Source organism: Oncorhynchus keta, chromosome 2, assembly GCF_023373465.1.
Source record: "Oncorhynchus keta strain PuntledgeMale-10-30-2019 chromosome 2, Oket_V2, whole genome shotgun sequence".
Classification (NCBI taxonomy): domain Eukaryota; kingdom Metazoa; phylum Chordata; class Actinopteri; order Salmoniformes; family Salmonidae; genus Oncorhynchus; species Oncorhynchus keta.
Genome location: NC_068422.1, coordinates 11,327,959 through 11,345,328, shown reverse-complemented (window position 1 = coordinate 11,345,328; position 17,370 = coordinate 11,327,959). Strand labels below are relative to the sequence as shown.

Genomic DNA, 17,370 nt, shown 5'->3' with positions numbered 1-17,370 from the left:
CTCTCAGCTGCTGTGTCTCTCTCAGCTGCACTCAGACTGCTGTATCTCTCTCAGCTGCTCTCAAACTGCTGTGTCTCTCTCAGCTGCTCTCAGCTGCTGTGTCTCTCTCAGCTGCACTCAGACTGCTGTGTCTCTCTCAGCTGCTCTCAAACTGCTGTGTCTCTCTCAGCTGCACTCAGACTGCTGTGTCTCTCTCAGCTGCACTCAGACTGCTGTGTCTCTCTCAGCTGTTCTCAGACTGCTGTGTCTCTCTCAGCTGCTCTCAGACTGCTGTGTCCCTCTCGGCTGCTCTCAGACTACTGTGTCTCTCTCAGCTGCTCTCAGACTGCTGTGTCTCTCTCGGCTGCTTTCAGACTGCTGTGTCTCTCTCAGCTGCTCTCAGACTGCTGTGTCTCTCTCAGCTGCTCTCAGACTGCTGTGTCCCTCTTGGCTGCTTTCAGAATGCTGTGTCCCTCTTGGCTGCTCTCAGACTGCTGTGTCTCTCTTGGCTGCTCTCAGACTGCTGTGTCTCTCTCAGCTGCTCTCAGACTGCTGTGTCCCTCTTGGCTGCTCTCAGACTGCTGTGTCCCTCTTGGCTGCTCTCAGACTGCTGTGTCTCTCTCAGCTGCTCTCAGACTGCTGTGTCCCTCTTGGCTGCTTTCAGAATGCTGTGTCCCTCTTGGCTGCTCTCAGACTGCTGTGTCTCTCTTGGCTGCTCTCAGACTGCTGTGTCTCTCTCAGCTGCTCTCAGACTGCTGTGTCCCTCTTGGCTGCTCTCAGACTGCTGTGTCCCTCTTGGCTGCTCTCAGACTGCTGTGTCTCTCTCGGCTGCTCTGACTGCTGTGTCTCTCTCGGTTGCTCTCAGACTGCTGTGTCTCTCTCGGCTGCTTTCAGACTGCTGTGTCTCTCTCAGCTGCTCTCGGACTACTGTGTCTCTCTCGGCTGCTCTGACTGCTGTGTCTCTCTCGGCTGCTCTCAGACTACTGTGTCGCTCTCGGCTGCTTTCAGACTGCTGTGTCTCTCTCAGCTGCTCTCTGACTGCTGTGTCTCTCTCGGCTGCTCTCAGACTACTGTGTCTCTCTCGGCTGCTTTCAGACTGCTGTATCTCTCTCGGCTGCTCTCAGACTGCTGTGTCTCTCTCGGCTGCTCTCAGACTGCTGTGTCTCTCTCGGCTGCTCTCAGACTGCTGTGTCTCTCTCGGCTGCTCTCAGACTACTGTGTCTCTCTCGGCTGCTTTCAGACTGCTGTGTCTCTCTCAGCTGCTCTCAGACTGCTGTGTCTCTCTCAGCTGCTCTCAGACTGCTGTATCTCTCTCAGCTGCTCTCAGACTGCTGTGTCTCTCTCAGCTACTCTCAGACTGCTGTGTCTCTCTCGGCTGCTCTGACTGCTGTGTCTCTCTCGGCTGCTCTCAGACTACTGTGTCGCTCTCGGCTGCTTTCAGACTGCTGTGTCTCTCTCAGCTGCTCTCTGACTGCTGTGTCTCTCTCGGCTGCTCTCAGACTACTGTGTCTCTCTCGGCTGCTTTCAGACTGCTGTATCTCTCTCGGCTGCTCTCAGACTGCTGTGTCTCTCTCGGCTGCTCTCAGACTGCTGTGTCTCTCTCGGCTGCTCTCAGACTACTGTGTCTCTCTCAGCTGCTCTCAGAATGCCGTCTTGGCCAACCTTAGCTCGTTCTAAAAACCTATCCAAAAAACACATAGTTGGTTTGGAATCTGACCCAAGTTCCAATCCTTGTGGGTTATTGTTGACTCTGTTCAATATTATTTTCCCTGCTCTACATCTGTTTCTGCCTGGACCTAGTCCCAATGATAAGGCCAGATGGAGGACTACCTTCAGCAGGGTTTCTTTATGTCTGGGTACTCAGCATGCTGCGTCACAGAGCAAAGCTAACCAGTATTCATAAAGACATACGCTTCTCCTCCTGATTCCAGCTGATTCAGCTTAGTCTTCTGAAGTTGTATCTTATTCGTTGTTTACAATCTCTCTGCTGTGTTTAACTGGAGGGGAATCAAACAGACACAAACAAGCTTTGAAGAGCAAAGGGCACACTGTCGCTTTTTAGCCGTTCAAGAAGAATTGGTTGAAAAAGCCATGTACGAATAAAAGTAGGATAGAGGAACAGAGGATTTGTGTGTGTTGTCGCTGAGGTTGGAACCACCAGTGTGTGTGTGTTGTCGCTGAGGTTGGAACCACCAGTGTGTGTGTGTTGTCGCTGAGGTTGGAACCACCAGTGTGTGTGTGTTGTCGCTGAGGTTGGAACCACCAGTGTGTGTGTGTTGTCGCTGAGGTTGGAGCCACCAGTGTGTGTGTGTTGTCGCTGAGGTTGGAACCACCAGTGTGTGTGTGTTGTCGCTGAGGTTGGAACCACCAGTGTGTGTGTGTTGTCGCTGAGGTTGGAGCCACCAGTGTGTGTGTGTTGTCGCTGAGGTTGGAGCCACCAGTGTGTGTGTGTTGTCGCTGAGGTTGGAACCACCAGTGTGTGTGTGTTGTCGCTGAGGTTGGAACCACCAGTGTGTGTGTTTGTCGCTGAGGTTGGAGCCACCAGTGTGTGTGTGTTGTCGCTGAGGTTGGAGCCACCAGTGTGTGTGTGTTGTTGCTGAGGTTGGAGCCACCAGTGTGTGTGTGTTGTCGCTGAGGTTGGAACCACCAGTGTGTGTGTGTTGTCGCTGAGGTTGGAACCACCAGTGTGTGTGTGTTGTCGCTGAGGTTGGAGCCACCAGTGTGTGTGTGTTGTCGCTGAGGTTGGAACCACCAGTGTGTGTGTGTTGTCGCTGAGGTTGGAGCCACCAGTGTGTGTGTGTTGTCGCTGAGGTTGGAGCCACCAGTGTGTGTGTGTTGTCGCTGAGGTTGGAGCCACCAGTGTGTGTGTGTTGTCGCTGAGGTTGGAGCCACCAGTGTGTGTGTGTTGTCGCTGAGGTTGGAGCCACCAGTGTGTGTGTGTTGTCGCTGAGGTTGGAGCCACCAGTGTGTGTGTGTTGTCGCTGAGGTTGGAGCCACCAGTGTGTGTGTGTTGTCGCTGAGGTTGGAGCCACCAGTGTGTGTGTGTTGTCGCTGAGGTTGGAGCCACCAGTGTGTGTGTTGTTGCTGAGGTTGGAGCCACCAGTGTGTGTGTGTTGTCGCTGAGGTTGGAGCCACCAGTGTGTGTGTGTTGTCGCTGAGGTTGGAGCCACCAGTGTGTGTGTGTTGTCGCTGAGGTTGGAGCCACCAGTGTGTGTGTGTTGTCGCTGAGGTTGGAACCACCAGTGTGTGTGTGTTGTTGCTGAGGTTGGAACCACCAGTGTGTGTGTGTTGTCGCTGAGGTTGGAACCACCAGTGTGTGTGTGTTGTCGCTGAGGTTGGAACCACCAGTGTGTGTGTGTTGTCGCTGAGGTTGGAACCACCAGTGTGTGTGTGTTGTCGCTGAGGTTGGAACCACCAGTGTGTGTGTGTTGTCGCTGAGGTTGGAGCCACCAGTGTGTGTGTGTTGTCGCTGAGGTTGGAGCCACCAGTGTGTGTGTGTTGTTGCTGAGGTTGGAACCACCAGTGTGTGTGTGTTGTCGCTGAGGTTGGAACCACCAGTGTGTGTGTGTTGTTGCTGAGGTTGGAACCACCAGTGTGTGTGTGTTGTCGCTGAGGTTGGAGCCACCAGTGTGTGTGTGTTGTTGCTGAGGTTGGAACCACCAGTGTGTGTGTGTTGTTGCTGAGGTTGGAACCACCAGTGTGTGTGTGTTGTTGCTGAGGTTGGAGCCACCAGTGTGTGTGTGTTGTTGCTGAGGTTGGAACCACCAGTGTGTGTGTGTTGTCGCTGAGGTTGGAACCACCAGTGTGTGTGTGTTGTTGCTGAGGTTGGAACCACCAGTGTGTGTGTGTTGTCGCTGAGGTTGGAGCCACCAGTGTGTGTGTGTTGTTGCTGAGGTTGGAACCACCAGTGTGTGTGTGTTGTTGCTGAGGTTGGAGCCACCAGTGTGTGTGTGTTGTCGCTGAGGTTGGAACCACCAGTGTGTGTGTGTTGTCGCTGAGGTTGGAGCCACCAGTGTGTGTGTGTTGTTGCTGAGGTTGGAACCACCAGTGTGTGTGTGTTGTTGCTGAGGTTGGAGCCACCAGTGTGTGTGTGTTGTTGCTGAGGTTGGAGCCACCAGTGTGTGTGTGTTGTCGCTGAGGTTGGAACCACCAGTGTGTGTGTGTTGTCGCTGAGGTTGGAACCACCAGTGTGTGTGTGTTGTTGCTGAGGTTGGAGCCACCAGTGTGTGTGTGTTGTCGCTGAGGTTGGAACCACCAGTGTGTGTGTGTTGTCGCTGAGGTTGGAGCCACCAGTGTGTGTGTGTTGTCGCTGAGGTTGGAACCACCAGTGTGTGTGTGTTGTCGCTGAGGTTGGAGCCACCAGTGTGTGTGTGTTGTCGCTGAGGTTGGAGCCACCAGTGTGTGTGTGTTGTCGCTGAGGTTGGAGCCACCAGTGTGTGTGTGTTGTCGCTGAGGTTGGAGCCACCAGTGTGTGTGTGTTGTTGCTGAGGTTGGAGCCACCAGTGTGTGTGTGTTGTTGCTGAGGTTGGAGCCACCAGTGTGTGTGTGTTGTTGCTGAGGTTGGAACCACCAGTGTGTGTGTGTTGTCGCTGAGGTTGGAGCCACCAGTGTGTGTGTGTTGTCGCTGAGGTTGGAGCCACCAGTGTGTGTGTGTTGTCGCTGAGGTTGGAGCCACCAGTGTGTGTGTGTTGTCGCTGAGGTTGGAGCCACCAGTGTGTGTGTGTTGTCGCTGAGGTTGGAGCCACCAGTGTGTGTGTGTTGTCGCTGAGGTTGGAGCCACCAGTGTGTTTTCAGGGAGTGTGGTTGAAGGAGCTACAAATCTTAGAATGCAGCAGGTTGCTGTTAAGTGAGATTGGTTGGTCGGTCTCTGTCTGTCTGTCTGTCTGTCTGTCTGTCTGTCTGTCTGTCTGACTGTCTGCTGTGGCATCACCACACTCCTACTCTCTGAGATAAAGCTTTTTAAAGAACACTCTGCCTTTGACCTAAATGAGTCTGTCTCTGCTCTCTGCCTCCAGGGATGTGACTTATGAAGTTCTAGAGATGCTACTTTATGGGCCTTGGATGAAAACCAAAGTCTTGTCAGTGGTGCAACAGGGTGTTCTGATAGCTCTGATAGCACGACTGAGCACCGAAGGATATAACAGGGAGAAAGAAACTACAAAAGAACCAGTCATGAAGAGGACTGTGTCAACTGATTCTCTTTCCTCTCATTTCTCTCCCTGTTCTCCTCAAAACAACCATTGACACACCAAAGCATTATAGAACACGTTTTAAAAGGAATGTATGTTCGAACACAAAACACACAAATCATGCAGACACAGAACAGTGCAGATATGTTGACATGACAGGACCTTACCCTGGGTACAGTCACATGCTCCTTTGAGGGCCTTTTCATCTTGAGTGTAATCTGCATAAAGACATTTCTGCAATGAATACCTATAACAATTATATAAATGGTTAATTATTAAAGCACAAGGTCCTATAGCACCTACATGCACTGTTGACGGTGACTTTAATGCTCATATGAATTGTTATAACACTCATATGAATACCACTTATATGAATGGTTATAACTCCCATAAGACAGGTCCTACCTGCGCTGATGACAGTGGTGGCCTGCATGTCTTGCAGCAGGCGGGTGATGGCGGGGTCATCACGGGCGTACAGGGCATAGCGGTTGATGCCCAGGTGGAACTTCAGCCAGCTGGCCTCAGGGTCAAAGGTCACCTGGTGTTCCAGCATTGTCATGTTGAGGGCCGCTGCAGCCTCACTGTACAGCTTCATATGCCTAAGGGAAAGAGGTGGGGGGAGAGAGAGAGGGAGAGCGTGGGAGTGGGGCTAGGGTTATGCATAGCCTTGCCCTTGCTGTACAACATCATATTGTATGCCTGAGGGGGAAAGAGAGGTGGTCAAAACGAGGTCATGGTTAGGGTACACCAAACAAGTTATCCTTGAAAACCTGCGATACGCACTGTGAAACTCATACAGTCAAATTTTATTGAAAGCACCTCTAAAAATCCAACTCCCACGGTCAGGGCAACTGTTGCGTCACAGGACCAACAATCATCCAAACTAGCATATTTCCACAGAGGAGAACAGACTACAGAGGAGAACAGACTGAGAGGAGAACAGACTGAGAGGGAGAACAGACTGAGAGGAGAACAGACTGAGAGGGAGAACAGACTGAGAGGGAGAACAGACTGAGAGGAGAACAGACTGAGAGGAGAACAGACTGAGAGGGAGAACAGACTGAGAGGAGAACAGACTAAGAGGGAGAACAGACTGAGAGGAGAACAGACTGAGAGGAGAACAGACTGAGAGGGAGAACAGACTGAGAGGAGAACAGACTGAGAGGAGAACAGACTGAGAGGAGAACAGACTGAGAGGAGAACAGACTGAGAGGGAGAACAGACTGAGAGGGAGAACAGACTGAGAGGAAAACAGACTGAGAGGAGAACAGACTGAGAGGAGAACAGACTGAGAAGGAGAACAGACTGAGAGGGAGAACAGCCTGAGAGGAGAACAGACTGAGAGGGAGAACAGACTGAGAGGAGAACAAACAGAGAGGAGAACAGACTGAGAGGAGAACAGACTGAGAGGGAGAACAGACGGAGAGGAGAACAGACTGAGAGGAGAACAGACTGAGAGGGAGAACAGACTGAGAGGAGAACAGACTGAGAGGAGAACAGACAGAGGAGAACAGACTGAGAGGGAGAACAGACTGAGAGGAGAACAGCCTGAGAGGAGAACAGACTGAGAGGAGAACAGACTGAGAGGAGAACAGACTGAGAGGAGAACAGACTGAGAGGAAAACAGACTGAGAGGAGAACAGACTGAGAAGGAGAACAGACTGAGAGGAGAACAGCCTGAGAGGAGAACAGGCTGAGAGGAAAACAGACTGAGAGGAGAACAGACTGAGAGGAGAACAGACTGAGAAGGAGAACAGACTGAGAGGAGAACAGCCTGAGAGGAGAACAGACTGAGAGGAGAACAAACAGAGAGGAGAACAGAGAGGAGAACAGACTGAGAGGAGAACAGACTGAGAGGAGAACAGACTGAGAGGAGAACAGACAGAGGAGAACAGGCTGAGAGGGAGAACAGAGTTAGAGGAGAACAGACTGAGAGGAGAACAGACTGAGAGGAGAACAGACTGAGAGGAGAACAGACTGAGAGGGAGAACAGACTGAGAGGAGAACAGACTGAGATGAGAACTGACTGAGAGGGAGAACAGACTGAGAAAGAGAACAGACTGAGAGGAGAACAGACTGAGAGGAGAACATTCTGAGAGGAGAACAGACTGAGAGGAGAACAGGCGGAGAGGAGAACAGACAGAGAGGAGAACAGACTGAGATGAGAACAGACTGAGAGGAGAACAGACAGAGAGGAGAACAGACTGAGAGGAGAACAGACTGAGAGGACAGGCTGAGAGGAGAACAGACTGAGAGGAGAACAGACTGAGAGGGAGAACAGACGGAGAGGAGAACAGACTGAGAGGAGAACAGACTGAGAGGGAGAACAGACTGAGAGGAGAACAGACTGAGAGGAGAACAGACTGAGAGGGAGAACAGACTGAGAGGAGAACAGACTGAGAGGAGAACAGACTGAGAGGAGAACAGACTGAGAGGGAGAACAGACGGAGAGGGAGAACAGACTGAGAGGGAGAACAGACGGAGAGGAGAACAGACTGAGAGGAGAACAGACTGAGAGGAGAACAGACTGAGAGGAGAACAGACTGAGAGGGAGAACAGACTGAGAGGGAGAACAGACTGAGAGGGAGAACAGACGGAGAGGAGAACAGACTGAGAGGAGATCAGACTGAGAGGGAGAACAGGCTGAGAGGAGAACAGACTGAGAGGAGAACAGACTGAGAGGGAGAACAGGCTGAGAGGAAATAGACTGAGAGGAGAACAGACTGAGAGGGAGAACAGACTGAGAGGAGAACAAACAGAGGAGAACAGACTGAGAGGAGAACAGACTGAGAGGGAGAACAGACTGAGAGGGAGAACAGACTGAGAGGGAGAACAGACTGAGAGGAAAACAGACTGAGAGGAGAACAGACTGAGAGGAGAACAGACTGAGAGGAGAACATTCTGAAATGAGAACATTCTGAGAGGAGAACAGACTGAGAGGAGAACAGACTGAGAGGAGAACATTCTGAAATGAGAACATTCTGAAATGAGAACATTCTGAGAGGAGAACAGACTGAGAGGAGAACAGACTGAGAGGGAGAACAGACTGAGAGGGAGAACAGACGGAGAGGAGAACAGACTGAGAGGAGAACAGACTGAGAGGGAGAACAGGCTGAGAGGAAATAGACTGAGAGGTGAACAGACTGAGAGGGAGAACAGACTGAGAGGAGAACAAACAGAGGAGAACAGACTGAGAGGAGAACAGACTGAGAGGGAGAACAGACTGAGAGGGAGAACAGACTGAGAGGGAGAACAGGCTGAGAGGAAATAGACTGAGAGGAGAACAGACTGAGAGGGAGAACAGACTGAGAGGAGAACAAACAGAGGAGAACAGACTGAGAGGAGAACAGACTGAGAGGGAGAACAGACTGAGAGGGAGAACAGGCTGAGAGGGAGAACAGAGTTAGAGGAGAACAGACTGAGAGGAGAACAGACTGAGAGGAGAACAGACTGAGAGGAGAACAGACTGAGAGGGAGAACAGACTGAGAGGAGAACAGACTGAGATGAGAACTGACTGAGAGGGAGAACAGACTGAGAAAGAGAACAGACTGAGAGGAGAACAGACTGAGAGGAGAAAATTCTGAGAGGAGAACAGACTGAGAGGAGAACAGGCGGAGAGGAGAACAGACAGAGAGGAGAACAGACTGAGATGAGAACAGACTGAGAGGAGAACAGACTGAGAAGGAGAACAGACTGAGAGGAGAACAGCCTGAGAGGGAGAACAGACGGAGAGGAGAACAGACTGAGAGGAGAACAGACTGAGAGGGAGAACAGACTGAGAGGAGAACAGACTGAGAGGAGAACAGACTGAGAGGGAGAACAGGCTGAGAGGAAATAGACTGAGAGGAGAACAGACTGAGAGGAGAACAGACTGAGAGGGAGAACAGACGGAGAGGGAGAACAGACTGAGAGGGAGAACGGACGGAGAGGAGAACAGACTGAGAGGAGAACAGACTGAGAGGAGAACAGACTGAGAGGAGAACAGACTGAGAGGGAGAACAGACTGAGAGGGAGAACAGACTGAGAGGGAGAACAGACGGAGAGGAGAACAGACTGAGAGGAGAACAGACTGAGAGGGAGAACAGACTGAGAGGAGAACAGACAGAGAGGAGAACAGACTGAGAGGGAGAACAGGCTGAGAGGAAATAGACTGAGAGGAGAACAGACTGAGAGGGAGAACAGACTGAGAGGAGAACAAACAGAGGAGAACAGACTGAGAGGAGAACAGACTGAGAGGGAGAATAGACTGGAATGGGAGAACAGACTGAGAGGGAGAACAGACTGAGAGGAAAACAGACTGAGAGGAGAACAGACTGAGAGGAGAACAGACTGAGAGGAGAACATTCTGAAATGAGAACATTCTGAGAGGAGAACAGACTGAGAGGAGAACAGACTGAGAGGAGAACATTCTGAAATGAGAACATTCTGAAATGAGAACATTCTGAGAGGAGAACAGACTGAGAGGAGAACAGACTGAGAGGGAGAACAGACTGAGAGGGAGAACAGACGGAGAGGAGAACAGACTGAGAGGAGAACAGACTGAGAGGGAGAACAGGCTGAGAGGAAATAGACTGAGAGGAGAACAGACTGAGAGGGAGAACAGACTGAGAGGAGAACAAACAGAGGAGAACAGACTGAGAGGAGAACAGACTGAGAGGGAGAACAGACTGAGAGGGAGAACAGACTGAGAGGGAGAACAGACTGAGAGGAAAACAGACTGAGAGGAGAACAGACTGAGAGGAGAACAGACTGAGAGGAGAACATTCTGAAATGAGAACATTCTGAGAGGAGAACAGACTGAGAGGAGAACAGACTGAGAGGAGAACATTCTGAAATGAGAACATTCTGAGAGGAGAACAGACTGAGAGGGAGAACAGACTGAGAGGAGAACAGACTGAGATGAGAACTGACTGAGAGGGAGAACAGACTGAGAAAGAGAACAGACTGAGAAGAGAACAGACAGAGGAGAACAGACTGAGAGGAGAACATTCTGAGAGGAGAACAGACTGAGAGGAGAACAGACTGAGAGGGAGAACAGACTGAGAGGAGAACAGACTGAGAGGAGAACTGACTGAGAGGAGAACAGACTGAGAGGAGGACAGGCTGAGAGGAGAACAGACTGAGAGGAGAACATTCTGAGAGGAGAACAGACTGAGGCGAGAACAGACTGAGAGGAGGACAGGCTGAGAGGAGAACAGACTGAGAGGAGAACAGACAGAGAGGAGAACAGACTGAGAGGAGAACAGACTGAGAGGAGGACAGGCTGAGATGAGAACAGACTGACAGGAGAACAGACTGAGAGGAGAACAGACTGAGAGGGAGAACAGACAGAGAGGAGAACAGTCTGAGCGGAGAACAGACTGAGAGGAGAACAGATTGAGAGGAGAACAGACTGAGAGGGAGAACAGACTGAGAGGAGAACAGACTGAGAGGAGAACAGACTGAGAGGAGAACAGACTGAGAGGAGAACAGACTGAGAGGAGAACAGACTGAGAGGAGAACAGACTGAGAGGAGAACAGGCTGAGAGGGAGAACGGACTGAGAGGAGAACAGACTGAGAGGAGAACATTCTGAGAGGAGAACAGACTGAGAGGAGAACGGACTGAGAGGAGAACAGACTGAGAGGGAGAACAGACTGAGAGGAGAACAGACTGAGAGGAGAACAGACTGAGAGGAGAGCAGACTGAGAGGAGAACATTCTGAGAGGAGAACAGACTGAGAGGAGAACAGACTGAGAGGGAGAACAGACTGAGAGGAGAACAGACTGAGAGGAGAACAGACTGAAATGAGAACAGTCTGAGAGGAGAACAGACTGAGAGGGAGAACAGACTGAGAGGAGAACAGACTGAGATGAGAACAGACTGAGAGGGAGAACAGACTGAGAAAGAGAGCAGACTGAGAAGAGTACAGACTGAGAGGAGAACAGACTGTGAGGAGAACAGACTGAGAGGGAGAACAGACTGAGAGGAGAACAGACTGCGAGGAGAACTGACTGAGAGGAGAACATTCTGAGAGGAGAACAGACTGAGGCGAGAACAGACTGAGAGGAGGACAGGCTGAGAGGAGAACAGACTGAGAGGAGAACAGACAGAGAGGAGAACAGACTGAGAGGAGAACAGACTGAGAGGAGGACAGGCTGAGATGAGAACAGACTGACAGGAGAACAGACTGAGAGGAGAACAGACTGAGAGGGAGAACAGACAGAGAGGAGAACAGTCTGAGCGGAGAACAGACTGAGAGGAGAACAGATTGAGAGGAGAACAGACTGAGAGGGAGAACAGACTGAGAGGATAACAGACTGAGAGGAGAACAGACTGAGAGGAGAACAGACTGAGAGGAGAACAGACTGAGAGGAGAACAGACTGAGAGGAGAACAGACTGAGAGGAGAACAGGCTGAGAGGGAGAACGGACTGAGAGGAGAACAGACTGAGAGGAGAACATTCTGAGAGGAGAACAGACTGAGAGGAGAACGGACTGAGAGGAGAACAGACTGAGAGGAGAACAGACTGAGAGGAGAACAGACTGAGAGGAGAACAGACTGAGAGGAGAGCAGACTGAGAGGAGAACATTCTGAGAGGAGAACAGACTGAGAGGAGAACAGACTGAGAGGGAGAACAGACTGAGAGGAGAACAGACTGAGAGGAGAACAGACTGAAATGAGAACAGTCTGAGAGGAGAACAGACTGAGAGGGAGAACAGACTGAGAGGAGAACAGACTGAGATGAGAACAGACTGAGAGGAGAACAGACTGAGAAAGAGAGCAGACTGAGAAGAGTACAGACTGAGAGGAGAACAGACTGTGAGGAGAACAGACTGAGAGGGAGAACAGACTGAGAGGAGAACAGACTGCGAGGAGAACTGACTGAGAGGAGAACATTCTGAGAGGAGAACAGACTGAGGCGAGAACAGACTGAGAGGAGGACAGGCTGAGAGGAGAACAGACTGAGAGGAGAACAGACAGAGAGGAGAACAGACTGAGAGGAGAACAGACTGAGAGGAGGACAGGCTGAGAGGAGAACAGACTGAGAGGAGAACAGACTGAGAGGAGAACATTCTGAGAGGAGAACAGACTGTGAGGAGAACAGACTGAGAGGGAGAACAGACTGAGAGGAGAACAGACTGCGAGGAGAACTGACTGAGAGGAGAACATTCTGAGAGGAGAACAGACTGAGGCGAGAACAGACTGAGAGGAGGACAGGCTGAGAGGAGAACAGACTGAGAGGAGAACAGACAGAGAGGAGAACAGACTGAGAGGAGAACAGACTGAGAGGAGGACAGGCTGAGAGGAGAACAGACTGAGAGGAGAACAGGCTGAGAGGGAGAACAGAGTGAGAGGAGAACAGACTGAGAGGAGAACAGACAGAGAGGAGAACATACTGAGAGGAGAACTGACTAAGAGGAGAACAGACTGAGAGGAGGACAGGCTGAGAGGAGAACAGACTGAGAGGAGAACAGGCTGAGATGAGAACAGAAAGTGAGGAGAACAGACTGAGAGGAGAAGTGACTGAGAGGGAGAACAGACTGAGAGGAGAACAAACAGAGAGGAGAACAGACTGAGAGGAGAACATTCTGAAATGAGAACATTCTGAGAGGAGAACAGACTGAGAGGGAGAACAGACTGAGAGGAGAACAGACTGAGAGGAGAACATTCTGAAATGAGAACATTCTGAGAGGAGAACAGACTGAGAGGGAGAACAGACTGCGAGGAGAACAGACTGAGATGAGAACAGACTGAGAGGGAGAACAGACTGAGAAAGAGAGCAGACTGAGAAGAGAACAGACTGAGAGGAGAACAGACTGAGAGGAGAACATTCTGAGAGGAGAACAGACTGTGAGGAGAACAGACTGAGAGGAGAACAGACTGATATGAGAACAGTCTGAGAGGAGAACAGACTGAGAGGAGAACAGACTGAGAGGAGAACATTCTGAAATGAGAACATTCTGAGAGGAGAACAGACTGAGAGGGAGAACAGACTGAGAGGAGAACAGACTGAGATGAGAACAGACTGAGAGGAGAACAGACTGAGAAAGAGAGCAGACTGAGAAGAGTACAGACTGAGAGGAGAACCGACTGTGAGGAGAACTGACTGAGAGGAGAACATTCTGAGAGGAGAACAGACTGAGGCGAGAACAGACTGAGAGGAGGACAGGCTGAGAGGAGAACAGACTGAGAGGAGAACATTATGAGAGGAGAACAGACTGAGGCGAGAACAGACTGAGAGGAGGACAGGCTGAGAGGAGAACAGACTGAGAGGAGAACATTCTGAGAGGAGAACAGACTGTGAGGAGAACAGGCTGAGAGGGAGAACAGACTGAGAGGAGAACAGACTGCGAGGAGAACTGACTGAGAGGAGAACATTCTGAGAGGAGAACAGACTGAGGCGAGAACAGTCTGAGAGGAGAACAGACTGAGAGGGAGAACAGACTGAGAGGAGAACAGACTGAGATGAGAACAGACTGAGAGGGAGAACAGACTGAGAAAGAGAGCAGACTGAGAAGAGTACAGACTGAGAGGAGAACAGACTGTGAGGAGAACAGACTGAGAGGGAGAACAGACTGAGAGGAGAACAGACTGCGAGGAGAACTGACTGAGAGGAGAACATTCTGAGAGGAGAACAGACTGAGGCGAGAACAGACTGAGAGGAGGACAGGCTGAGAGGAGAACAGACTGAGAGGAGAACAGACAGAGAGGAGAACATACTGAGAGGAGAACAGACTGAGAGGAGGACAGGCTGAGAGGAGAACAGACTGAGAGGAGAACAGACTGAGAGGAGAACATTCTGAGAGGAGAACAGACTGTGAGGAGAACAGACTGAGAGGGGGAACAGACTGAGAGGAGAACAGACTGCGAGGAGAACTGACTGAGAGGAGAACATTCTGAGAGGAGAACAGACTGAGGCGAGAACAGACTGAGAGGAGGACAGGCTGAGAGGAGAACAGACTGAGAGGAGAACAGACAGAGAGGAGAACAGACTGAGAGGAGAACAGACTGAGAGGAGGACAGGCTGAGAGGAGAACAGACTGAGAGGAGAACAGGCTGAGAGGGAGAACAGAGTGAGAGGAGAACAGACTGAGAGGAGAACAGACAGAGAGGAGAACATACTGAGAGGAGAACTGACTAAGAGGAGAACAGACTGAGAGGAGGACAGGCTGAGAGGAGAACAGACTGAGAGGAGAACAGGCTGAGAGTGAGAACAGAGTGAGAGGAGAACAGACTCAGAGGAGAATAGACTGAGAGGAGAACAGACTGAGATGAGAACAGAAAGTGAGGAGAACAGACTGAGAGGAGAACAGACTGAGAGGGAGAACAGACTGAGAGGAGAACAAACAGAGAGGAGAACAGACTGAGATGAGAACAGAAAGAGAGGAGAACAGACTGAGAGGAGAACATTCTGAAATGAGAACATTCTGAGAGGAGAACAGACTGAGAGGAGAACATTCTGAAATGAGAACATTCTGAGAGGAGAACAGACTGAGAGGGAGAACAGACTGAGAGGAGAACAGACTGAGAGGAGAACATTCTGAAATGAGAACATTCTGAGAGGAGAACAGACTGAGAGGGAGAACAGACTGCGAGGAGAACAGACTGAGATGAGAACAGACTGAGAGGGAGAACAGACTGAGAAAGAGAGCAGACTGAGAAGAGAACAGACTGAGAGGAGAACAGACTGAGAGGAGAACATTCTGAGAGGAGAACAGACTGTGAGGAGAACAGACTGAGAGGAGAACAGACTGATATGAGAACAGTCTGAGAGGAGAACAGACTGAGAAGAGAACAGACTGAGAGGAGAACATTCTGAAATGAGAACATTCTGAGAGGAGAACAGACTGAGAGGGAGAACAGACTGAGAGGAGAACAGACTGAGATGAGAACAGACTGAGAGGGAGAACAGACTGAGAAAGAGAGCAGACTGAGAAGAGTACAGACTGAGAGGAGAACAGACTGTGAGGAGAACTGACTGAGAGGAGAACATTCTGAGAGGAGAACAGACTGAGGCGAGAACAGACTGAGAGGAGGACAGGCTGAGAGGAGAACAGACTGAGAGGAGAACATTCTGAGAGGAGAACAGACTGTGAGGAGAACAGACTGAGAGGGAGAACAGACTGAGAGGAGAACAGACTGCGAGGAGAACTGACTGAGAGGAGAACATTCTGAGAGGAGAACAGACTGAGGCGAGAACAGACTGAGAGGAGGACAGGCTGAGAGGAGAACAGACTGAGAGGAGAACAGACAGAGAGGAGAACAGGCTGAGAGGGAGAACAGACTGAGAGGAGAACAGACTGAGATGAGAACAGACTGAGAGGAGAACATTCTGAAATGAGAACATTCTGAGAGGAGAACAGACTGAGAGGGAGAACAGACTGCGAGGAGAACAGACTGAGATGAGAACAGACTGAGAGGGAGAACAGACTGAGAAAGAGAGCAGACTGAGAAGAGAACAGACTGAGAGGAGAACATTCTGAGAGGAGAACAGACTGTGAGGAGAACAGACTGAGAGGAGAACAGACTGATATGAGAACAGTCTGAGAGGAGAACAGACTGAGAGGAGAACAGACTGAGAGGAGAACATTCTGAAATGAGAACATTCTGAGAGGAGAACAGACTGAGAGGGAGAACAGACTGAGAGGAGAACAGACTGAGATGAGAACAGACTGAGAGGGAGAACAGACTGAGAAAGAGAGCAGACTGAAAGAGTACAGACTGAGAGGAGAACAGACTGTGAGGAGAACTGACTGAGAGGAGAACATTCTGAGAGGAGAACAGACTGAGAGAACAGACTGAGAGGAGGACAGGCTGAGAGGAGAACAGACTGAGAGGAGAACATTCTGAGAGGAGAACAGACTGAGGCGAGAACAGACTGAGAGGAGAACAAACAGAGAGGAGAACAGACTGAGATGAGAACAGAAAGAGAGGAGAACAGACTGAGAGGAGAACATTCTGAAATGAGAACATTCTGAGAGGAGAACAGACTGAGAGGAGAACATTCTGAAATGAGAACATTCTGAGAGGAGAACAGACTGAGAGGGAGAACAGACTGAGAGGAGAACAGACTGAGAGGAGAACATTCTGAAATGAGAACATTCTGAGAGGAGAACAGACTGAGAGGGAGAACAGACTGCGAGGAGAACAGACTGAGATGAGAACAGACTGAGAGGGAGAACAGACTGAGAAAGAGAGCAGACTGAGAAGAGAACAGACTGAGAGGAGAACAGACTGAGAGGAGAACATTCTGAGAGGAGAACAGACTGTGAGGAGAACAGACTGAGAGGAGAACAGACTGATATGAGAACAGTCTGAGAGGAGAACAGACTGAGAAGAGAACAGACTGAGAGGAGAACATTCTGAAATGAGAACATTCTGAGAGGAGAACAGACTGAGAGGGAGAACAGACTGAGAGGAGAACAGACTGAGATGAGAACAGACTGAGAGGGAGAACAGACTGAGAAAGAGAGCAGACTGAGAAGAGTACAGACTGAGAGGAGAACAGACTGTGAGGAGAACTGACTGAGAGGAGAACATTCTGAGAGGAGAACAGACTGAGGCGAGAACAGACTGAGAGGAGGACAGGCTGAGAGGAGAACAGACTGAGAGGAGAACATTCTGAGAGGAGAACAGACTGTGAGGAGAACAGACTGAGAGGGAGAACAGACTGAGAGAGAGAACAGACTGCGAGAGAACTGACTGAGAGGAGAACATTCTGAGAGGAGAACAGACTGAGGCGAGAACAGACTGAGAGGAGGACAGGCTGAGAGGAGAACAGACTGAGAGGAGAACAGACAGAGAGGAGAACAGGCTGAGAGGGAGAACAGACTGAGAGGAGAACAGACTGAGATGAGAACAGACTGAGAGGAGAACATTCTGAAATGAGAACATTCTGAGAGGAGAACAGACTGAGAGGGTGAACAGACTGCGAGGAGAACAGACTGAGATGAGAACAGACTGAGAGGGAGAACAGACTGAGAAAGAGAGCAGACTGAGAAGAGAACAGACTGAGAGGAGAACATTCTGAGAGGAGAACAGACTGTGAGGAGAACAGACTGAGAGGAGAACAGACTGATATGAGAACAGTCTGAGAGGAGAACAGACTGAGAGGAGAACAGACTGAGAGGAGAACATTCTGAAATGAGAACATTCTGAGAGGAGAACAGACTGAGAGGAGAACAGACTGAGAGGAGAACAGACTGAGATGAGAACAGAC

The 17,370-nt window shown here is 50.5% G+C and overlaps 1 protein-coding gene and 1 long non-coding RNA gene across 8 annotated transcripts in view; one reads left to right on the top strand and one right to left on the bottom strand.

The window, feature by feature from the left end:
* LOC118371002 (pseudokinase FAM20A-like) overlaps window positions 1–17,370 on the bottom strand; it is a 49,665-nt gene that overhangs the window by 15,859 nt on the left and 16,436 nt on the right. For both annotated transcript variants that reach the window (XM_052471861.1, XM_052471865.1), the window contains exons 2-3: window positions 5,574–5,767; window positions 5,336–5,386 (exon numbers count right to left, since the gene is read on the bottom strand). In XM_052471861.1, the coding sequence (XP_052327821.1) occupies window positions 5,336–5,386; window positions 5,574–5,767 (245 nt within the window). The remainder of the gene's footprint in view (window positions 1–5,335; window positions 5,387–5,573; window positions 5,768–17,370) is intronic.
* Window positions 1,417–5,323, top strand: LOC127909852 (uncharacterized). Of its 6 annotated transcripts, XR_008072604.1 has the most exons (5): window positions 1,417–2,476; window positions 2,546–3,035; window positions 3,069–3,348; window positions 4,399–4,468; window positions 4,749–5,323. It is a non-coding gene; the product is annotated as an uncharacterized LOC127909852 (long non-coding RNA). The 6 variants fall into 6 exon arrangements; XR_008072599.1 differs by having other exon boundaries at window positions 1,417–2,336; window positions 2,546–3,348; XR_008072595.1 differs by having other exon boundaries at window positions 1,417–2,371; window positions 2,546–3,348.